A 21,550-nucleotide genomic window follows, 5' to 3' on the forward strand; every position below is an offset into this window, starting at 1 on the left:
TCCAGTACAATTTTAATAGGGTCTTCTTCTCCACTACTCTCCTCATCAGTTTGAGAATTACTATCCAGCAAGGGGTACATTTGAGCCACTTTATCTTCCATGGGTGAAATTGCTGTAGTAATTAGACGATTAAGAAGAGAACGCAGGCAGGGCACACAACATCCACACAAGGTTAAGATTGCAGTAAACACTGCTATAGAGACTAAAACAGAGGACACTAGAGCTTTATATATTTCCGAAAACATCTATCCAGGAATCCCACATTGAGGTGTCAACCCCAGAGTGTTCTTTCATCTTGCCATTGAGAGCGCGAAGTCCCTCTATGGCCTTAGTAGGGCTGCCATCAGCAGCTGTGTTGTTGGGGATGAACGTGCAACACTGCTCTCTGAACATAGCACACACACCTCCTTTCTCAGCCAACAACACGTCCAGGGCTATCCTGTTCTGGAATGCCATGAGAGAACTGTTCATGCACTGCCTCGAAGCCGCTTTGTGTCCAATTACCTAACTTTTGAACGTTGTAGTGGATGTAGTTGATCCTGTCTGCATTTTTATTAATTGTACACCACCACCAAATGTCCCCTCGAGGCACCGGTTTGAAATGTTCAGTCACAGTTTTTATCTTGGAGCACCATTCACTGGAGAGATTGCCTAAAAGCTTTCCACCTCCTGTTATGTTTATACAAGTGAAGTTTCCAAATGCAACTCTTTTGGAAAATATAGGTTTCTCTTTTTCTGATATAGTGACTGGAAAATCCCACTTCGCACAAGTGATGTTCGGATTTGTTTTGTTCATCACTTCCACAACACATTTTTTATCGAACAGCGGTGGCATTAAACTTCAAAATTATCTGGTTATTATCTATGCCAAGTTGTAATCGTTTAGTCCAGTTCTGTGCACGTGGATGGTACCCGTATGAACCACGTGACCATCCACTTTCACTATATGCAAACACTTGGCCCCATCTGTTCCCTCCAACATGCTGGTAAGCCCTATCTCTTTTCTCAATATTGTCCTGTTGTGAGTCTAGGTAAAATTTTTATCCTTTCCACTGATCTGCTGCATATCCCCCCAGTTTAAATGAATTCCGGGCTATGTATACAGTGCTAACAAACTTATTTGCATTATAACAGACATAGAGTTCAGTTGTGATTCTTTCCCCATTATGGGGACGGTTACACAGACTGTATGGCAGATTAGGCCATCGTCGTTGAACTGATCTTGAACTACGTCTGATTCCTTCTTTCATCTGATTTAGCGTTTGTACTGTATCTGTTCCATCCCCTTGGGGTGGCTTCCACAAGTGCCGTGTTAGCAGAAAGGTTATTATAAGGAATATAGTCACCAACCATCCTCAGATGGCCCGTGATGACCACTTAGGAGTCATTTTAGTCGAAAATCGGTCTCCTCTACTTGGTTTGGTGTCTTATAAAAACTTCACTGACTTTCAGGTCTATCCAGCCTCTAAACGTCTGGATCTACCCTATTATCAGTCTTTGGCTCATCTCCCCTATCGGAGCTTTCAACTGAAATGACCTTTTTACAGTGCATTAAATGAATTCATGTTGATCTTTCTGTTTCTTCAATACATTTCTTTAATCTATTTTTTATAGTTCCATTCATTCTTTCTACCAAGCCTGCACTTTGATGAAGATAAGCACAATGATTCTTTAAATTGATGTGGAACATTATTCCAATCTTTTTCACTGTCTGATTTACAAAATGTGCGCCGTTATCACTATATATTTTCTCAGGAATTCCATATCTTGGTATTATGTCTTTACACAGTGCCTTAGCTATTGGATATTTTGTTGGAAAAAGCTCTATCCATTTTCTTCACTTTGATTTAGCTCTATAAAGTCCGTATGGATAATTTGGAACGGATATTGAGGTGTAGGGAATCGCCCTCTACGTGGCCTTAAATTCCCTTGAGGGTTGTGTCTTGCACATGTTAAACATGATCTACAAAAATATTTTGAATAAGAGTTAAATCCATAAGTGGTATAATGCTGATGTATCTGTCCTACCATCCCTCCTGTTGAGACGTGTCACATCATGGCTCAATATTGGCAGCTGCACTGCTTGCAGCAAACCTGATAACAGTTCAGCATGAGTTACTGGTGTACCTGTAGAGGTAATCATGCCTCTGTTTTTCCAGTATTGTGCAAAAGTGTGTACTGTAGCGAAAGCATACTGGCTGTCTGTATAAATTGTGGGTTCTTTATTCTTCATCAATTTACATGCTTCTGTTAACGCCACTAACTCTGCAGCTTGTGCTGAGTAGTGGGAGGGTAATTTTTCTGCTTTTAACACTGCATTTTGTGTAACCACTGCATAGCCTGTCTGGGTTTTTCCTTGTTCATTCTTCTTTGAGGAACCATCTACAAATAACACTTCTCCTCTTTCTAGTGGTTGATCTTTAAGATCTACTCTACTTTTATCTGTTTGTTCAGCTAATTCTTGACAATCGTGTTTCACTTCATCATCAGGTACTTTTAGTAGAAGTGGATGAAACAAAACTATAGCTGCACTCGCTTCTACTGCCATAGATGTTGCTATGACTGCTCTGACACAGTGTGGTAGCGCACAGGCCTCGCTATCTAGTTTTGACGAGAAATATGCAATTGGCTTCATTTTAGCACCATGCTGTTGCACCAGTACGGAAGTCATGAAGTGGCCTTTAAAGTCCACCATTTGAATAAAAGGTTTACTATAGTCTAGTAATGCTAGCGCTGTACTGGACACCAACATTTATTTTATTTTACAGAATGCTTCTTCTGACTCTCTGGTCCAGCGTAAGGGCGAGGTCATCTTTAAATCTTCTTCATACATTAGCTTATTTAAAGGTGTGGTTATGTTTGCATAGTTTGGCACCCAGTTTCTGCAGTAATTTGTTAGGCCCAAAAATGACATCATTTGCTTTTTTTTTTTTTTTTTTTTTGGTTTAGGAGCTTGGAGGATAGCGGTTTTTCTGTCTTCCACTATTGTTCTTCCTCCAGCACTCACATTATGTCCTAAATATTTCACTTGCGTCTTACATATTTGGAGTTTATTTTTATTTACTTTATGCCCTTCTTCCACTAAATGTTTTAACAGGGCTAGTGTATCTGTTCTACATGTTTTCATATTAGGAGATGCTAACAAAACATCATCTACATAAATTAAGATGTGACTGTTTTGTGGAGTTTGGAACTTAGCCATGCTAGCGCTCATTACCTGAGAGTAGATAGTAGGACTCTCACAGTAACCTTGAGGTAATCTTGTGTATGTGTATCTTTGGCTGTCAAAAGTGAATGCAAACCAAAACTGACTATCTTTATCTACTGGAAAAGAATGTATTGCTTATATCAACTACGGTAAATACCTTAGCGTCTAGACTTAGTGTGTTTAACAGAGTATATGGATCTGGAACACATGGAGCTCTTTGTATTACAGCATTGTTTACAGCTTGCAAATCTTGTACCATGCGCCATCCTACTGATGGTGCTTGTTTCCTTACGGGGAATATTGGTGTGTTACGTGGAGAGTCTTCACATTTTATAATTATTCCTGCTGCTATTAAGTCATCAATTACTGGTTTTATTCCTTCATGTGCATCTTGCTTTAATGGATACTGTTTCACACACGGTCTGTATTCTGTCTTTGGTCTGATTTGTACAGGTAAGGCTCCTTTAACCAACCGAACGTCAGTAGGTCCTTTAGACCATAGCTTTTCTGGTACACTCTTTAACATTTCTTCCTCATCTTCAGTGAGTATCATTATGCCTCATGTGTTTTCTGAGCGCAGGTGTATTCCCTCTTGTACTGAGAATAGCCAGAACGAAGTCTTCCTAGTGAGGCCAGTGGATGCACTGGTCCATACACCTGCTGAGGTCTCTTTCCAGTCTGATGCTCTCTCTCCTCTGTACACTATTTCTCCCAAATCTTTCCACTGCTGATTTTTACTTTTGTACAGAGAAACATGAGGCAGTGACCACAATTTTAACAGCTTCTTTAAGTCTGGTGTCAACGCTATGCCTAAAACAGCAGTGCTTTCCCCGTCTGAGTATATGTAATTTCCTGTGATTCTAGCTGGTGTTGCTTTTGCTAACCTCTTCTCATATTCCTTATCTGGTCCAGGTGTCTGCTTGTACCAGAGGGTGTGTAAGCTGTGTGTAAGCTGTCTTTAGTCATTTGGTCCTGTAGTTGCGATACAATTTTTTTTGCCTTCTTCCATCAATGCTGTAGCCGTTTCATGTGGGGGTTTATTTGGAATGTCAAGTGAATAGTAGTAATGTGGCTGGCCTGATCCCTGAATTACATAGAGATCCCCTTTTTCTATTTCCTCTCGTCTTTTTACTGCAATGTGTCCGTGAGGAGTGGGTATTAGTGCTAATCCTAACAATAACAACCCATCACGCCCTAAAAGATTGGATGATGGGCACTCCGGGAACAACAAAATAGACAGCTGACATGTCTGTCCTTGGGGGTCTCTCAACCACAATGGTTCTGACTCGGCTACTTTAGTTAACTTTCCACTAGCAGATCGCACGGTTACACTTCGATCACTGAGCTTGGCATTTGGTATTATTTATTTGCATGTTGTTCTACACGCCCCCGTATCACACAGGAAGACGATGCTTTTGCCATTAACATATAAAGTTACCTCTGGTTTTGCTGTGTTTAATGCTAATAGGTCTTGGAGATTTAGGATCTCCTCAGCTCCTAATGAGTCCTCCTCATCAATTTTTTTTATCTGACTGGCCTAGTCATTTCAAATTGTCTGATCTTTGTGGACAGTTTCTGGCAATAACTGTTTCTGGCCTCTTTTCCACAATACCAACACTCTCTAGAGTTTTGTTGATATCCTCCTCTGTATTTTCCTCCTCGGCCTCTGCCTCTAAAACCTCCTCTTCCTCTGTATCCACCACGTCCTTGGCCTCTGTCACTATTCTGATAGAACACCTCTCCCTCTTTTTCCTCTTCTCTCTCCTGATAAAACACTCCCCCTGTCTTTTCAACTTTTCTTCTCCTTTCTTACTTTTTCTGCATGGAGGGCATTTTTTTAATTGTTGCTGGAATGCTCCATTTACATTTCCATCATCTTGCAACCCACTGTGGATTTTGAATTTAGTTGTCATTCTTATCTTATATTCTTCAAAGGTTTCATCATATGGTGGTAATTCATTTAAGTCTGGGTAAAGTCCTGGTCCTGTACCCGAGGGAGCTGGACCTGCAGCCCCCCCTTTGGCCCCTTGGCCTAAGTCTCGGTCGTCTCTTGGTTGTCTGCTAGGTCCTGTCTCATTATCTTCTTTTCTCTGATACACTAAGTCTTTTTCACAGTCTTCGTCTTTATCTTTTTGTCTGCATTCTCGCTCTTTCTGTTTTTTCTTTCTCTCTCCTCTTTCTCTTTGTTCTGCTACTTTCATCCAGTACTCTGTTTCTTCATAACCTTCCTGCTTCATTTTTTTTTTATTTTTCTTATTTTAGTTTTTCTTGTAATACGTTCTTGTAATACACTTATCTTTTGTGAATTTAATTTTCCTTCAAAATTGTGTTTTACGATCCATCTGTGTAACTTTTTATTTTTACATGGATCCTGTTGTTCTATAAATTTCCAATCTTGACACTGCAATTTATCTCTTGGTTTTTCTTTACTCGACCCCTTCCTCATTTTAATAATTTGGCTTGACCTTTGCAACACCTAGGGTATTCTATTTCCTGTTGTGGTAATTCTCACTTCAACTCTTTCGAGTGGAGAATTCTTGCCTCTGCATCAACACCAGTTGACTACTTACAAATCCCACTGTTTTATATGAGATGAAATACCTAGTGGTATGTCAATCTCCTCTCACACTCACATTCACTCTCCTACTCGGAATTTAAGGGTGCACACCAGGACTCTGTCATCCTCTGCAGAGACTCTCTTGGTCTCACGAGACTCCTTTGGTCTCACGAGACTGCTTTGGTCTCTTTATGGGACTCCCTTGGTCCCCTGAGACTCCCTTGGTCTCTCTATGGGACTCCTTATTTCCTTATTTTTTTACCTGCCAGTGTCTAGAATATTCAGGGCTTGTTCATGCGCAATGACCCCTAGTCATTTGCCGTGGCCACTCACTCTTTTTAAGTCAAGACTCAACTCACCTCTGTTGTCTTTCCCCTCTCGGAATCCCGTCAACCTTTGGATCCCAGCTGGCGGGCCAATACCCAGTCCCGGAAAGGGTTTATTTCCGGACCCACTGTTTTTGGAGTCCGCCGTGGCCACGGTTTTCCTGGAATCCACCCCGCCCGCTGGAATCCTCCGGTCTGTTGGTATCCGGCTCGAAGGACCAAATTAATGTCAGGTTTAAACCACCTAAAACATTATTAAACACACAGGGAAGAAAGACAAAGGACAACAGCGCTCATTTTACTTGCAAGGAGAACAGACAGAGATGTGCTCAGTGACACTCTCTACCCGCTCTGGAGTATCTCTTCTGTTCTCCCCCTTTTTATTTCCTTAGGGTGGTCCCTAGTTACAAGACGTTGCTGCTCTAAAGGTGAAAATACACAGCTGCAAGTAGTGAATGAATAGACGCTTGTTGTATGATTTAAGTTCAAGTTACAAGTCACAAGAAGCACAAACACATTGAGGGGTTAGTTTATAAACGAAGTAATCTCGCTTCGACATCCTCCCTTTCTTCATAAATCTTCTTCGTAAATCTTCTTCGAAGGTCGTTGCTTCTTCTTCAGAGGTATGACCTCTGCTCCTGCTAGTAAAAACACAGGTTTCTGCATTCTTGCAGGGTTAGTAAAAGTTGAGCAGCACTGTGATAATCACTTTATGTACATTTATTCTAACAGTAGTCTATATGTTCAATTTATATATGTTGTGGTGATTGTATTTGTTCATGTTGCTGCATTTGTTTGTATTAGTATGTTTAATTTAGATATTGATAGCAATATTGTATTTTAGCATTAGAATGGAAGAAAATACATGTTTATTTACCATGAAATGCAGGCTGCTAATTCTAGGGCTGCAAGATGTATAAAAAAAATTACATTGCGATATTTGGTTCTTTTGTTTTGTTTTATTTTTGCGATGTTACACAAGTCTGTCTCTTAACATTTCACTGTGCAGAGCCCTGAAACTGTCCATAGAAATGATCCAGATTCTTCAGTGTTGAAGATATACTGTAAATCTACAGAATTATATGTTCTAGCATTAGTAACCTTTGGAGTAACCTTTGACGAGGACATGTCCTTTGTCCCTCACATAAAACAAGTCAGTAAGGCAGCTTTCTTTTTTTTTTTTTTACAGTGTAGAGATGGGGGGGATTCACACATGATCATGCGCACGTGCACACAAACAAACATGCACACACACACACACACACACACACACCTTGAAGACCTAACAAACACACATTAAGCAGAATTTACTCAGCAGAAAAACATTCTAGATATCTATATCCACAGAGATGCTATTACGTTAGTCAGTGTTAGCACTGCCTGTCTCTCTCTCTCTCTCTCTCTCTCTCTCTCTCTCCCACTCTCAACCCAACCGGTCGAGGCAGACGGCCGCCCCCCCTGAGCCTGGTTCTGCTCGAGGTTTCTGCCTCTTAAAGGAAGTTTTTCCTTGCCACTGTTGCCAAGTGCTTGCTCATCGGGGGATCTGTTGGGTCTCTTTAAATAAATTTATAAAGAGTTTGGTCTAGACCTGCTCTATATGTAAAGTGCCTTGATGTAACTTTGTTATGATTTGGCGCTATACAAATAGAATAGAAGAAGAAGAAGAAGACTAAGCTAGCTTCAACACACATCTGAAACTTTATTAAAGCATACAAGAATAATGTCCAGCTTAAAGAATCGCAGTCAACAGAGATTTAAAAAAAATCACACACTTTCACACAAACATATAAAGCAGAATTTATAGTCACCAGATATTTATTGCTATACAGTTGAGTTCCAGACTCTCTGCAGGGCCCAGAGGCACCGATAAACATCAGGAAAAACTGTCACAAACTAAACTAACCTGACTTTGAGGCTGAGGATGCCCTGATACGAACCCCCACTTTTTTTCTTAAGGTTACGTCTGTCATGCTCGTATCTCCTTCTGCTGCTTTCCCCATTCTGCTCCAGACAAAACATATTGTGAGCATTGTGTGCATCTACAGGAGCCAACAATGTTTTAGTCTAAATATGGTCATATGTATAGTTCAGAAAATTTGGTACTTAGTTATAGGTTTTCGTAGCCCACTTCAATTCTGCCTACACCTGAACTGTGTCAATTATATTGGTGTACAGCAGATTGGGGCACATGGCCCCGCAGTAAAGGGGTCTAGGGATGCCCTTGGAACTGACTGTTGACTTGTTTAGGCACATTCCATGAAGCTCTAATAGCATATTGAAGGCCTTAGGTCCTAAAAACATGGCACTGTATTTATTGGCTGTTTGTCCTGAGGCCTGTGTGTCCCACATATGATCACTAAAGAGGTTCTGCTGTGAGGGGAAGGAGCTCGCCACATGCATGCATGTGACACATGAAAATAGGTTTTTAGCACACTTATAACATCATAACCATTGAGCCTTTTGCCTTTCTCTGGTGGTTGAATATTAAGCAATTGAATCACACCTTAGATTATATCCATATCTAAAGTGTTTGGTTATGGCGGGTGTTACAGGGAAGAATAATGATAAAACAACTACTACAACAACCAATAACAATAACAATAATTACTATGAAAACGCAAATTGTAAATGCTGTCATATTAGTGTTGTCATTATTGTTTTCAATTTGTTATTAACAATATTAAACAAAGTTTCAAGTCAGTTTGTGATCCTTAAAAATTTTAATTCCTTCCAAAATTTTCTATGGATAAATGACAGATTGTACAATCAGTTGTTATCTTCAACTTGACAGAATGAAAGGATTAACTATGACGTGCACTTACATGTGTTCGTAGGTGCAGAGTGACACCTCTTTAAATGAAGCTATCCTCAGTGTTCGACACAGCCTGGCACTTGCTATATTACATCAAGTTAGTGAAGGTTAACCCGAGAATATCGGATGTTGATATTTCATTTGGAGTCAAATTTTTCACTGCTTGAATAAATACTACAAGACAAATAATGATTGTTAAAATATTTGTAATTGGAATGGAACTATGGCTTGAATAGGAAACAAACTTTCTGGGGGAAAAGAGGGGGACAATATTTATTTTGAAAGGAATAAGAGGAAGTGCTTGAGTTTATTTCGGCTACCTTGACGTCACCTGCTGCAGCAGAGCCGTGAATAGACGGAGTGTGCCTGAGGAGGGGGGCTTGGATGAAGCGTCTTCCCGCGATTCACGGGACAAATGTTCATTTGAGCAAGATCAAAACATGTGGAGGAGCAATGCCACTTCTGAAACTGTGTTCTTGAAGCCAGCCAAATATTAGCGAAGACAACGGACAAAGCACACCGACACTTCCAGCTGCCCTCAGCGGGCGATGGAGGTCCGCTGATAAGGGTTCAGGAGAAACGGCAAAATTGGGAAGGAATCAGATATAACTCCCTGTTTCCCGCCAAAGGGACACACTTCCAGATGCTAGGGATGTCTCGTGCCAAGGAGCGGCTGAAAGGCGTGAAGGAGACCAAGGACAGCGTCACTCTGCTCCCGTGCTTTTATTTTGTAGAGGTGAATTTATCTATCTATCTATCTATCTATATATATATATATATATATATATATATATATATATATATATATATATATATATATATATATATATATATAATGCAAATGTTTTATGGCCACTCTGTTTGGTTTGGGTTAAATGCTAGGTTGACTGACTTCAATTGTCAGTTAGCTGGTAATCCTTGTGGCTGACTGGCTAATTGGTGGCCGGGTGAGTGACCCACTCACTAGCTGATTGACTGGTGGCTGACTGATCAACTGACTGACTGGCTGCTCCATTGGCTGACTGACTGACTGACCCACTGGCTTACTGATTGATTGACTGACTGACTAATTGGTAGCCTGCTGAATGACCCACCCACTAGCTGACTGGTGGCTGACTAGGACATGCTGTCAGCTGCTAGCCAGGCATTGTATCTCTGAGGAACACGTAGTTCTAATAATTTGTGACCTTTATTCCAAGGAGCCTAGCAAGCACACTAAAATCATGAGCCACATAACAGTGAGCCAGACTGAATGTAATCCTGCCATTGCGCAACACATGCAATTTAACAGCACTGAGAATCTGTATTCTCATCATCCCTGTTTACCGATTTGTGTTTGTAGCCAGTGACACTGCAGTCTCCATGCAATATTGCGAAAAAGCTATTGCATGCTGCAGAGATTTATGCAGCCTGACCAATATTAGTTGATGTCAAAAGGCATTGATAGATTAAAGACTGATGATTAGCAGCTGGTCAAATAAAGACATGTACTTCATGATGCAAAAACGCAGTTTAGAGATGATGATGATGATCCACCCAATCGACAAATGAAACAAACAGCCACAGTTTAGTCTGTCCCTGGCAGATCACTATTTTTTTTTTTTTTCAACCAATTCCTCATGAGAGACACACAACTGCTCCTCATTCCAGGACTAAACACTTCCAGTGTTGCTGCATTTAGTTCATCTGCCCACAGACTGTGAGATAACCTCCCTCAATGCCTGAGGAAGTGCACTTATTACAACATTTAAAAAATATTGCTATTATTATGAATAAATATTGTGTTTGGATTAATCCTAATTTTTAGTACAGTAATATTTTACAACATGAACACAGTGCCAGTGTATTCCCTCATTCTGCATTATCACTGTCGGACCAGGATGAATAAAAGCCTGGGTGATATTGTGCAGGATTTTCTTGGGTAAATGTTTCAAACCCATCAACCAACGTTTAGAGTTCATCATAATTACTACTTCTTTCCCTGACTGAGCTGCTCTGTCTTGGCAACATTTTCTATCTCGCACATTCACACCATCCTACCTACTAACTTGCTGCTAGGCAACATGGCCCACTGAATGGGGTGTATTTTTATATCAGTGTGTTCAGAACTGGAGACGTTAGGAGGAGAGAAACATCCATACTGCAGCCTGGTTTCTTTTGCGTGCATAGTGGCCACATGGGTTTTTGCTGATTGAAATTGATTAAATTTTTGCACTGTACAACAGTTAGAAAATGCCTATAATGCTTTCTTGCTACTTTTTGTGATGCATTTTGGAATACTACATCCGACATGATAATTCTTGCTATACCCTCAAAAAACACTACAAAATGATAAGCTATGTTGTGGATTAGATGATTTTGGACAGAGCAAAAGTGTACAAAAACTTAATAACCAAAATGCAAATCACAATTCATCTTGCTTTATTGGAATTTTGGAAATATTGGAAAGTTTGTTGTGGACATGAAATTAATCCCATGCCTAAATTTTAACTAAAATTGCAATTATTTTGAAGGTAAAATAAGGTCTGAAGGTAAAATAAGTCCTAACACCACACCATGAATGAAGCACTGTGTTGCTAGCAAGATACACCTACATACAAATCATATTCAACAGATTAATATGTTAGCGGACGGTCTACTCCTTTATCACACCAAACACCACTATCTAAACTTAGTTGACTGAATCTGATCCCAAAATTATTTCCCATGTCAGGATTTATTGTTAAAGTTTTCAAAAATGGAACATCTCCTTTGCTTTATTCAATCTCAAATGTTGACCCCCCCTAACTTTAATGGAATGGCTTTAATAATTTGAATCCAATACTATTACTATATCATGAAAATTTGATCATCAGAAGCTTTTAATCAACAAAGCAACCAAAGACTCATTGGCAACTTTGGTCTGGTTCCAGCCTGTGCCATTTGCTACATGTCATTCCCCACTCTCTTTCGACCAGCTCCTGTCATCCTTCTATTGAATAAAGGCCGAAAAGGGCAGAAAAAAATCTGAAAAACACAAAAAGAAGAAAAGAAAGACTTGTGTTTTTTGCATTCAACAACCTTACTTCCTATTAGTTTTATACTTCTTGATATTGGTGTTTATTTAAATTTGAATGCTGTACCTTTCTTTCCTTTTTGAAAGAGAAGTGAAAGAATTATATTAGAAAAAAACACAGAAAAAAGGGGAGAGTAGGCAGTTTTGAGTGAGTTTGCAGGACATTGCAGGAGCTGTTTTTTTTTTTTTTTAAGAGGCCAAATATGTCTCACTATTGTTGTCCTTGGTTAAATACAATAAGGTTACACAGAGAGACTCCTGGGTACTGACTCATATTCATCCATTATCCATACTGCAGACCCTTGCAGGTTTGCAGGCGTCTGGAGGCACTCCCAGCTTCCAACATCTGGTTCTGGTTCTGAACAGACCCTGTCAGTCACAGGGTTGACATCAGACTTGTCTTGCCCCAACCCCACCCAACAAAAAACCCCAGATAACCATTCATAATACACATAATTCACCCCTCATCTTCAATATGGCACTTTTAAACATTCACTCTCAAGCTAACAAATCTTTTATCATTGATGACTTGATTTTAAGCAATAACATTGATTGTCTTTTTTTTAACTGAAACCTGGTTTGGCACTGACACACCAGTTGTTCTCACGAGGTCTCTCCACCAATTTTTTTATTTTTATTTTCTATCAAGGAAGGCAAAACAGGTGGTGGAATTGCACCCATTGCCTGCAGCTCAATAATAACAAAGGGAGTTCCCCTGAATAATTGCACCACTTTTTACTATCATTCATTTGTTTTTAGTAGTCCTGCTATACTATGCATTACGATTTACAGACCACCAAAGAATTCTAGCTCTTTTATCAGCAAATTCTCTGACCTTTAATTGTACATTCCACATACAATAAAATCACAGTAAATGGCGATTTTAATTTGCCCATTGATAAAAAGAAATCTGATTTATTTGCAAATGAACTCACAAACCTACTAAACTGCATTGACTTCAGACAACATCTGATACAGCCTACTCGCAGAAGAGGACATAGGACATAGGTTAGGACCTTGTCATAACCTATGGCCTGTCCACTGGTGTGTCCTCTGTTGTAGATCTGCCTTTGTCAGATCGTTACTGTGTATTTTTAATATCACCACTTCTACCCCACAGAAGGCAAAACAGAAATTTAGCTTCTGAGGTGGAGGCAAATTATATTGCTATTCTACAAAATAACCCTACTGAAACTTTACCTGCATCCTGTGATTTTTATTCATTCAGCCATGGAGACAATCCCAGCTACAGGCAATTTAGAGTCACCAATTAACTGAAATATGCATGTCTTTGGATGGTGGGAGGAAACTGGAATATCTGGAGGAATCCCTCACAAGCATGGGGAAAATATGCAAACTCTGCACAGAAAGGCCCCAGGCCCAGGAACAAAACCAGTGACCTCTTTATTGTGGTGCAACAGCGCTAACCACAGTTATTTTATTGTGAATAATTTTTCTGTTTTGCTGTTCTGGAGCAGGTTAAGTTCTGAAAAGAGCTCAGCAGATGTCAAGAATGCCCACTGAACCATCAGCTCTCTGGAATGTTACCTGTCCATTTTTTGCACAAGCTCGAGCCCATTCACGTGGGTGCTAGAAACAGAAGAGCTCTGAAGACAGAATTAACCCGTTTGATTTTCTGGACGAGCTTCGGTACAAGAGATACAGATCTGCACGTTGCGTAACTGTATGCTAGCAACACAGCTTGCAGTCGGGTGCTGCCATTGGTCTAGATATGTGGCACTGCAGTTCTTTGCCTTAGGTAAATGATTGAAGTCTTTATTTTATTATTATTGATTTATTTGAAATCTTCTTGGGCTGTAAATCATTCCATATGGGAATGATTTACAGCACAAGAATAACAGGAAAATGAAATGCAAATTATTTATTTGTTAATTAATTGATTAGATAATACATTCATTCATACATTTATAGATACATTCATGTATGCTGTTGACAATGATGTGAACCTCAGCAAGCAGCAGGGCTATCCGCTATGCAAATAGTTTGAGCAGCGTATGGCAACTGTACACTGAATGTTATCTTCATTATATTCTGAAACAGTGTTATATGATACTCACCAAGGCTATTTCTTTTTGACTTAAGGGCAATTCAGTGGAGGGCTGCTGGGTGACAGGGGATATGCATGCCACCCTTATATAATGACCCCTATCCTGACCCTGGTGCCAGGCCTCAAACCTGGTTCAGTGTGGCCCTCCCCAAAACCAGTGTCAGGCTTGAGATGGCCTTAGGGGTCATGAGGGCCCACTTCACCTGTCTTTGTGGTTTGAGGGTGGCCCCAGACTGACCATACAATATAATTTCTGCATGCATTGTACTACACAATATAGCGACCATTCGGAAGAAGAGAAACCCTCCCTTTTTTTTCTCTCTTCCTTTCTTCCCCCCCCCAAATAAAAGGAAAAAAACGAATTAAAACATACCTTAAAAAGTTATTTAAGCCGCCTGTGCCAGAGCGGCTCAGAAATGCAAAAATTAGCCTTTTGTCCCCCAAACCTACCAGCTCCTGATGTGGTAGACCCCATCACCTTTGATAAACCCTTTATTTTTCTTTTGCTTTAGTGTTTACTATTTTTGAGCTTAAATGTTTTTATACTCTATATCAAGCTCAATTTTTTTCTCTCACAGTGTAATCACCAACCTGAAACAAATTAAATATTAATTTATTTAATTTGTGAAAACATGATAGATTGCATATCCTGTTCCTTTTCTGGAGGACAGCATTTTTGTGAGTTGGGGTAACAGGCTTACTGTGAGGGTCTTACTCTCCACTGTGCAAAAACTACATCTTACTTTCACAGTAAATGGATAATTGTGTCTCTGGAGTGTTTTAACACTGGCTCATTGAAACATACGATGCACAAGTATGTCACCTCCACCTGGGTCTGATGTGACCCCCTCTACAACCTCCATCAAGAGAGACCCTCATTATTTTAAAGGACCAGCTCATCTGCAGTGTCCTGTCATGTTTAGTTTTGTCTTGTGGCTTCCTGTTTTATTTTGACATCTAACTCTCCTCTCATTTCAGGTAACTTGCCTTTTCCCCTTGTGTTTCCCACTGGTCTAATTGTTTGTCCCACCCTGATTGTGGGCCGCCCCCACCGAGCCTGGTTCTGCCAGAGGTTTCTACCTCTTAAAGGAAGTTTTTCCTTGCTACTGTCACCAAGTGCTTGCTCATGGGGGATCTGTTGGGTCTCTTTAAATAATAAAGAGTTTGGTCTAGACCTGCTCCCACAGCATCCGCTTGAATCAGCAGGAGGTTCAGTCGTCTCTGCATTGAGGAGTGAAGGAGCTGGCAAACTGTCAGGAGGAATTTAAAGCAGCTCTGACCACTCAAGTGAACATACTTGCAGCCCAAGTACAAGAAGTCCTCACTCACCTCAAAAAGGATCCCTCCTCTCCAGCCACAGAAGCCTCTCCCTCTCCGACAGATGTGGGTGCATTGTCGGTCCCAGTTTTCCATGCCACTGCCCCTTCTCTCTCTCCCCCAGTGGTTTTCCGGTGAGACTGAAGAATGCAGATTGTTCACTGTTGACTGTGAAATGAATTAAGAACACTTGCTATCAGCCTTTCCTACAGAATGATCCATAGCGGCATTTATGGTTTCTTATCTCACCGGGAGGGCGAGGGCATGGGCTACACCTGAGTGGTCCTGTGGGTCATCAGTCTGTGAATTCATCTAAGGAGGGCTTTTGATCCTCTCTCGGTCTGATGAGAGAAAACAAGTGAGCTAAGTAATATCAAGCAAGGTTAGGACTCCACTTATGCCACCCACATTTGCACCCTAGTCCCCGACAGGGGATGGAATGCCATGGCCCTTTATGATGTCTATGATGTCTCTGACCAGATCCAAGATTATTTGGTGCCCCTTGATTTGTCCCCTGACAGGGAATCTTTAATAACTTGAACCATAAATACTGGCAATCCTTTACAGGAGCGCAAGTGAAACTGCAATTTGATGGCATCGTTGGCTGGCTGTCATCCAAGCCACATGTCAGCCCCTGAACTGAGTGGGTGGGGATGCTCACACTTCACATCACTGTTTCTACAGCGGAAGGTGTCCTATGAGGAGGAAGAGGAAACATGCAGCTGGGATGAGCCAAATTGTCCACAAAGGAGCATTGTTGTCGCCTGCAGGAAGGAAGGTGCTTCTAATGTGGGCAGCAAGGTCATCTCCTCGCAGCATTTCCAGCAAAAGGGTAGACTTGCTACTACTACTATTACTACTCACTAGTCAGGAGCATACTGGTGAGCCATTTCTTAACAGAGATCAAGGTTAAGTGTCACGACACCACTGTTACTCTTGGGGTACCCATTGATTCAGGGGCAGATGAGAGTCTCATCAACTGGGATTTTGCTAAAAAAGTTTATTTCAAAACTGAACATTTATGCCAGACATTAGAGGCCAGTGCTCTTGATGGGAGCCAGATACTCACAAGACTGAACATCTGGAAGTATTGTAGGTGATCAACATGAACCTGTATATTTTTCATTTGTATCACTCTACCCACCACTCTCTTATTTTCGGCTTCCTTTGGCTACAGGAACATAATCTGTACATTGACTGGAGTACTGGGAGAGTCCTGAACAGGGCCCGTGGGATTTACAAAAGTGTTTAAAGTCACTTAGTTGTGTAAACTGTTTTTAATGCTTTCTCAGTTAATCTTGACATAGACTCTGAACCTCCAGACATCAGTTCCGAGTTGTTAACATGACCTGAGAGAAGTTTTTAGCAAAGGTAAGGCTTCTTTTCTTCCTCCACACAGACCATATGATTGTCCCATTGACTTGATCCCAGGTGCCCCTATTCCTAAGGGTAGACTCTGGTCCTGAGAGGAAGGGCATAACTGAATATATTGAGTCCTCTTTAAAGTCAGGCCTTATTCTGCCCTCTTCATCTCCAACAGGGGCAGGATTCTTTTTGTGGGGAAAAAGATGGATCTCTCTGACCATGCATTGACTATGGGCCACTAAATGATATTACCATTAAAAATCTGTACCCTGCCATGCATGTAGTCAGGTTTTCATCAGCTTCAGCAGGCCCATATCTTTACCAAATTAGACCTGAGAAATGCCTATCGCCTGGTTCTAATCCAAGAGGGGGGATGAATGGAAGACAGGCTTTAACACAACTTGCGGTCATTCTGAATACCTATTTATGCCATTTGGGTCTACTAATGCTCCTGCTGTCTTCCAAGCCATGATCAATGATGTTCTTGGACTTACTGAACCACTTTGTCTATGGTTCTTGATATGACATCTTGATCTTTTCACCAGACCCAGACTCTCTCGTGTGTCATGTATGCCAGGTTCTCCAGCAACTGCTGGACAGCCAGTTTTATGGCAAAGCTGAAAAGAGTGAGCTTCATACCGACACACTCTTTCTTTGGCTTCATCATAGCCCCTTGAAAGATACAAATGAATTTGGCTAATGTTAACGCCGTGGCCTAGTGGGCTACAGCTGATAGCCACAAAAAGGTTCAGCAATTCTTGGCGTTTGCTAACTTTTCCAGGTGATTTATCAGGAACTTCATCACCATAACTGCACCTCTCCATGCTCTAACTTCTCCATAGACTCCATTCCTGTGGTCCTCACGCTGAGGAGGCCTTCAAGCAGCTCAAAGCACAGTTTACTACCACCCCCATCCACACAGTTCCTGATCCCAGCCAGCAGCTTGTGGTGGAGGTAGGCACCTTCAATGATGGGGTGGAAACGATGCTCTCCCAGCGCTCAAGCTTCACCCCTGTGCCTTCCTGTCTTGGACACTTTCACTGTCAGAGAGGAGCTACGATGTTATGAAGGAGTGGAGACATGGGTCAGAGAGTGCTTGCCATTCTTTCATTGTATGGAAAACCATAGAAATCTTGAATATATTCGCAAAACTAAAAGGCTGGTAGACTTTGTTATTTTGTAACTGTTTTAATTTCATGCTGTCTTACAAGCCGGGATCCCAGAAAACTAAGCCCGACCCCTTGTCTCATATGTTCGAACCTGAGCCTACTGCCAAGGAACCTGAGCACATCCTACCACTGAACTGTGTGATAGGAGTGGTGGCATAGCAAATAGAATTTGATGTGAAGTGAGCTAATGGTGAGAACCCAACACCTAGTGGTTGTCTGGTGAATCCCTTGTTTGTCCCCATTAATCCACTGGGCTCACACCTTGCTGCTCTCTTGCCATCCAAGAGTCAAAAAAACAAAAACAAAACATGTGTGCCATTTGGTGGCCCTCCATGGAGCGAGAAGTTCAAGAGTATGTGGCCGCATGCTCCATCTGCTCCTGTAACAAGACCTCCTCCAGAATGCAGATGGTGTTGCTGCAGCCACTTCCTGTTCCTACTTGTCCCTGGGCTGAGCTCTATTTGGACTTTGTCACAGGATTCCCGGTCTCTAAAGGCAACACCACCACCACCACAGATTTTCTAAGATGATTAATTTCATTGCTTTGCCTAAGCTGCTGTCCGCCAAAGAAATGGCTGAAACTATGATGACTCGTGTTTCGTATACCATGGATTTCCAAAGGATATTGTTTCAGACTTTGGGCCCCAGTTCTCCAGATTCTCCAGAAGGAGCTCTGTAAGATCACCGGAGCCACCATCAGCCTCACCTTTGGAAGAATCAGAATCGAACGGCCAGAAGGAATGACCAGGAGTAAGAGTCTTCGATGCCTGGTGTCACAGAACCCAGCTTCAAGTTACTTTATATATACAGCAGGTCTAGACCAAACCCTTTATAAACTCATTTAAAGAGACCCAACAGATCCCCCCCATGAGCAAGCACTTGGCAACAATGGCAAGGAAAAACGGAGGGTCAGTGGCCATCTGCCTTGACTGAGAGCAGGAGGAGGGGATATTCAAAATAGCTGCAGGCAGGAACATATAATGCTGCATGAAGTTCATAGAAATTATGCCGTATGGAGTTCACAAAGATATGGGAGCAGCAGACAGGAACATGGGGAAGTGATGACTCATCACCTACAGGATGAGGACAGGGAGAGAGAAGAGACGAACTGGGGGAGACAGACTTCGGGAAAACATGGTTAGTGAATACAGTACACATGCTTAAAACTGGGAGAAACAGGGATTTCAGAGAAGTGAAGTGAAGTTCCTAAAATCCCAACTTTATGTTCCAGTCTCTGTAGTAATCTTATGATCTATGGTGTCAAATACAAAAAAATGAAGGCATTGTAGCTCTGACCAAATATGAGGAATACTAAGTGAAACCAAGGTGTGAAGATGCGTCATCATCATCAACATCATTACCATTTAACATCAGCATCATCATTACAGGGTGGTGGAGGTGTGTCTGTGTACCTCTGGAAATTGTCCATCCATATATGCCATGACCAGACATGCATGAAAGATATGAGGCAGCAGCCAGATGAAGTCAAAAGTCTTTATTGAACACTCAATAACTGATAAAACAACCAGGGATTGAACCCACGTCTCCAGAGGGAGAATCTAAGATGTCACCATTACGCCACTTCAGCTCAATAGGAGTGGAGTCCTTGGTGTGCTCAGTGGTCCAGACCAACAAGTGTAAGCGGGCCAGTACAGCAGGGATTTACAGGTTGACTTGTAGTCAGGGACTGAAAGTGAGGTCAGTTGCTGAGGCAGAGCAGATGAGGTGATTGTGAATGGGATGCGTGTGTGACTGGAGCAGGAGGTGTAGTGGTGGAAGTCTACTGGGTGGAGCAGACTGGAGACTGACAAAAATACCTTGAAACACCTTGGTGCCTCCCGAAGTTCTTGTCCATGCGTTCTCCAAACTCCTCCCACACCCGCTGCTTTGCCTCCCTCACCGCTGAGGCTGCAGCCTTTTGGCCCTTGCAACCACCTCAAGAGTCCCCCGGGCTCTTCAGTCGGATGGGTTACCTGACCACCGGTGTCCACCATGGTGTCCGAGGATTACCGCCCCTTCAGGCACCTAAAACCTTGAGGCGGCAGCTTCTGCAATAGAAGTTTTGAACTTCAACCACTCAGAGGTGGGAGTTGCAGGTCTGTTAGACAGAGGCCTCCTCGGGATGTTCCCGATTCACCCGCACTACACGTTTAGCCTTGCCAGGTCTATCCTGAGTCTTCCCCCACCACCTAACCCAACTAAGTTGTGATCAGTTGACAGCTCCGCCCCTCTCTTCACTGCAGAAGAATCCAACCTCTCTCCAGGAGTAGGGATCCAGAACCAAGGCTGTGCATAGGAGAAAGCCCAACCAGAACCAACTGGTAGCACTCCATCTCCCGCACAAGCTCCAGTTCCTTCCCCCCCAGCGAGGTGACATTCCATGTCCCCAGAGCCAGCCTCTGCTGCCCAGGTCTGGCCCGCCTTCACTGCTACCTAACTGGCAGTGCACCCAACCCCATCGGTTATCCCCGCAGGTGGTGGGCCCCCAGGGTGAAGAAAGTGCCACGTTGATTTTTCGGGCTATGCCCCGCCGAATGCCGTGGCATGCCCGACCACAAGGCGCTCGTTGACGGGCCCTCCTTCCAGGCCTGGCTGCTCCGGGCAGGGTCGCTCTTTTCTCCCCTCATTGTTCCATGGGATCTTTTGAACCACTCTTTCTCTGGCCCCTCACCTGGGACCAATTTGCCCTGGGAGTCCCTACCGGGGGCACTTGGCCCTAGACAACACAGCCTCCAGGTTCACAGGGGCACACAAACCTCCCCACCATAAGGTGATGGTTCTCCGGGAAGGAAAATGTGTTTGGCTGATTTGCCATTCTACTGACTTCTGTCACAGTTGTAGGGGGTGATGATGCGGGAATGAGGACCCAAATGCAGGAGCTGCGAGAACCAGGTTGAAGTGAAATAAAGGCAATCACAGGAGGGAAACAGAACAAGAACAAGACTTTCAAAATAAACAGGACGTGAACACTACTCAAAACTCAAAACGTGACAGTGAAACTAAAACCATGAAAACTTCCTGCCGAAAAGCAACCTGAGAAAGAGATAGATGAAGGGATCAAAAATCACTGTTGTCCGGACAGCAGTCATTTTTCTCACAGCTGACCTCAAAAGTGAAGGCAGCCACTGAAGCATTGTTCAGGGTGAGTCGTGCCATCATTAAGCACAAGAAGTTCAACTCATGATGGAGAAATGATGAAAGAGTTGTGCATTTTCTGGTTATTGCCAATTAATATTAATAATAGAGGGGACTAATTATTAATAATTAGAAAATACCTACTCAAAATAGTAAATCTTGGGGCACCACCCTTTCATTATTGACCAATAGCCAAATTGACAAACTAGGATTCAGTCTCCAAAGGTTGCTAAAGGAGGAGCTCAAGCACTGACTCCTATGAATCCAGCAGATTCCGCAATGGTATAACCACAATAACCACAAACAACGACCGATTGAATTATAATAGGATTCATTCACAGCAATAATTATTAGGAATAACATTACTTGGGATAAACGCTATTACAATTAAATTATCAAAAGCTAACACTAATCACTAACTACGACAGGCAACAAACATGTAATGGCATTAGCATCAGCTATAGCTGTAGCGTTAGCAGTAGCACAGCAGCAGCAGTAGCTACAGATGAGAGATGTGGTTAACGTGAACAATGGGAAA

The 21,550-nt window shown here is 42.1% G+C and overlaps 1 protein-coding gene across 1 annotated transcript in view; it reads left to right on the plus strand.

The window, feature by feature from the left end:
• The first annotated feature begins 9,555 nt into the window (after window positions 1–9,555).
• Window positions 9,556–21,550, plus strand: part of LOC115058154 (phospholipid phosphatase-related protein type 4-like) — a 90,632-nt gene continuing 78,637 nt past the window's right edge. The window contains exon 1 of the mRNA XM_029525473.1: window positions 9,556–9,639. Within this exon, the coding sequence (XP_029381333.1) occupies window positions 9,556–9,639 (84 nt within the window). The remainder of the gene's footprint in view (window positions 9,640–21,550) is intronic.

The sequence above is a fragment of the Echeneis naucrates genome, chromosome 17 (assembly GCF_900963305.1).
Source record: "Echeneis naucrates chromosome 17, fEcheNa1.1, whole genome shotgun sequence".
NCBI classification, from domain to species: Eukaryota; Metazoa; Chordata; class Actinopteri; order Carangiformes; family Echeneidae; genus Echeneis; species Echeneis naucrates.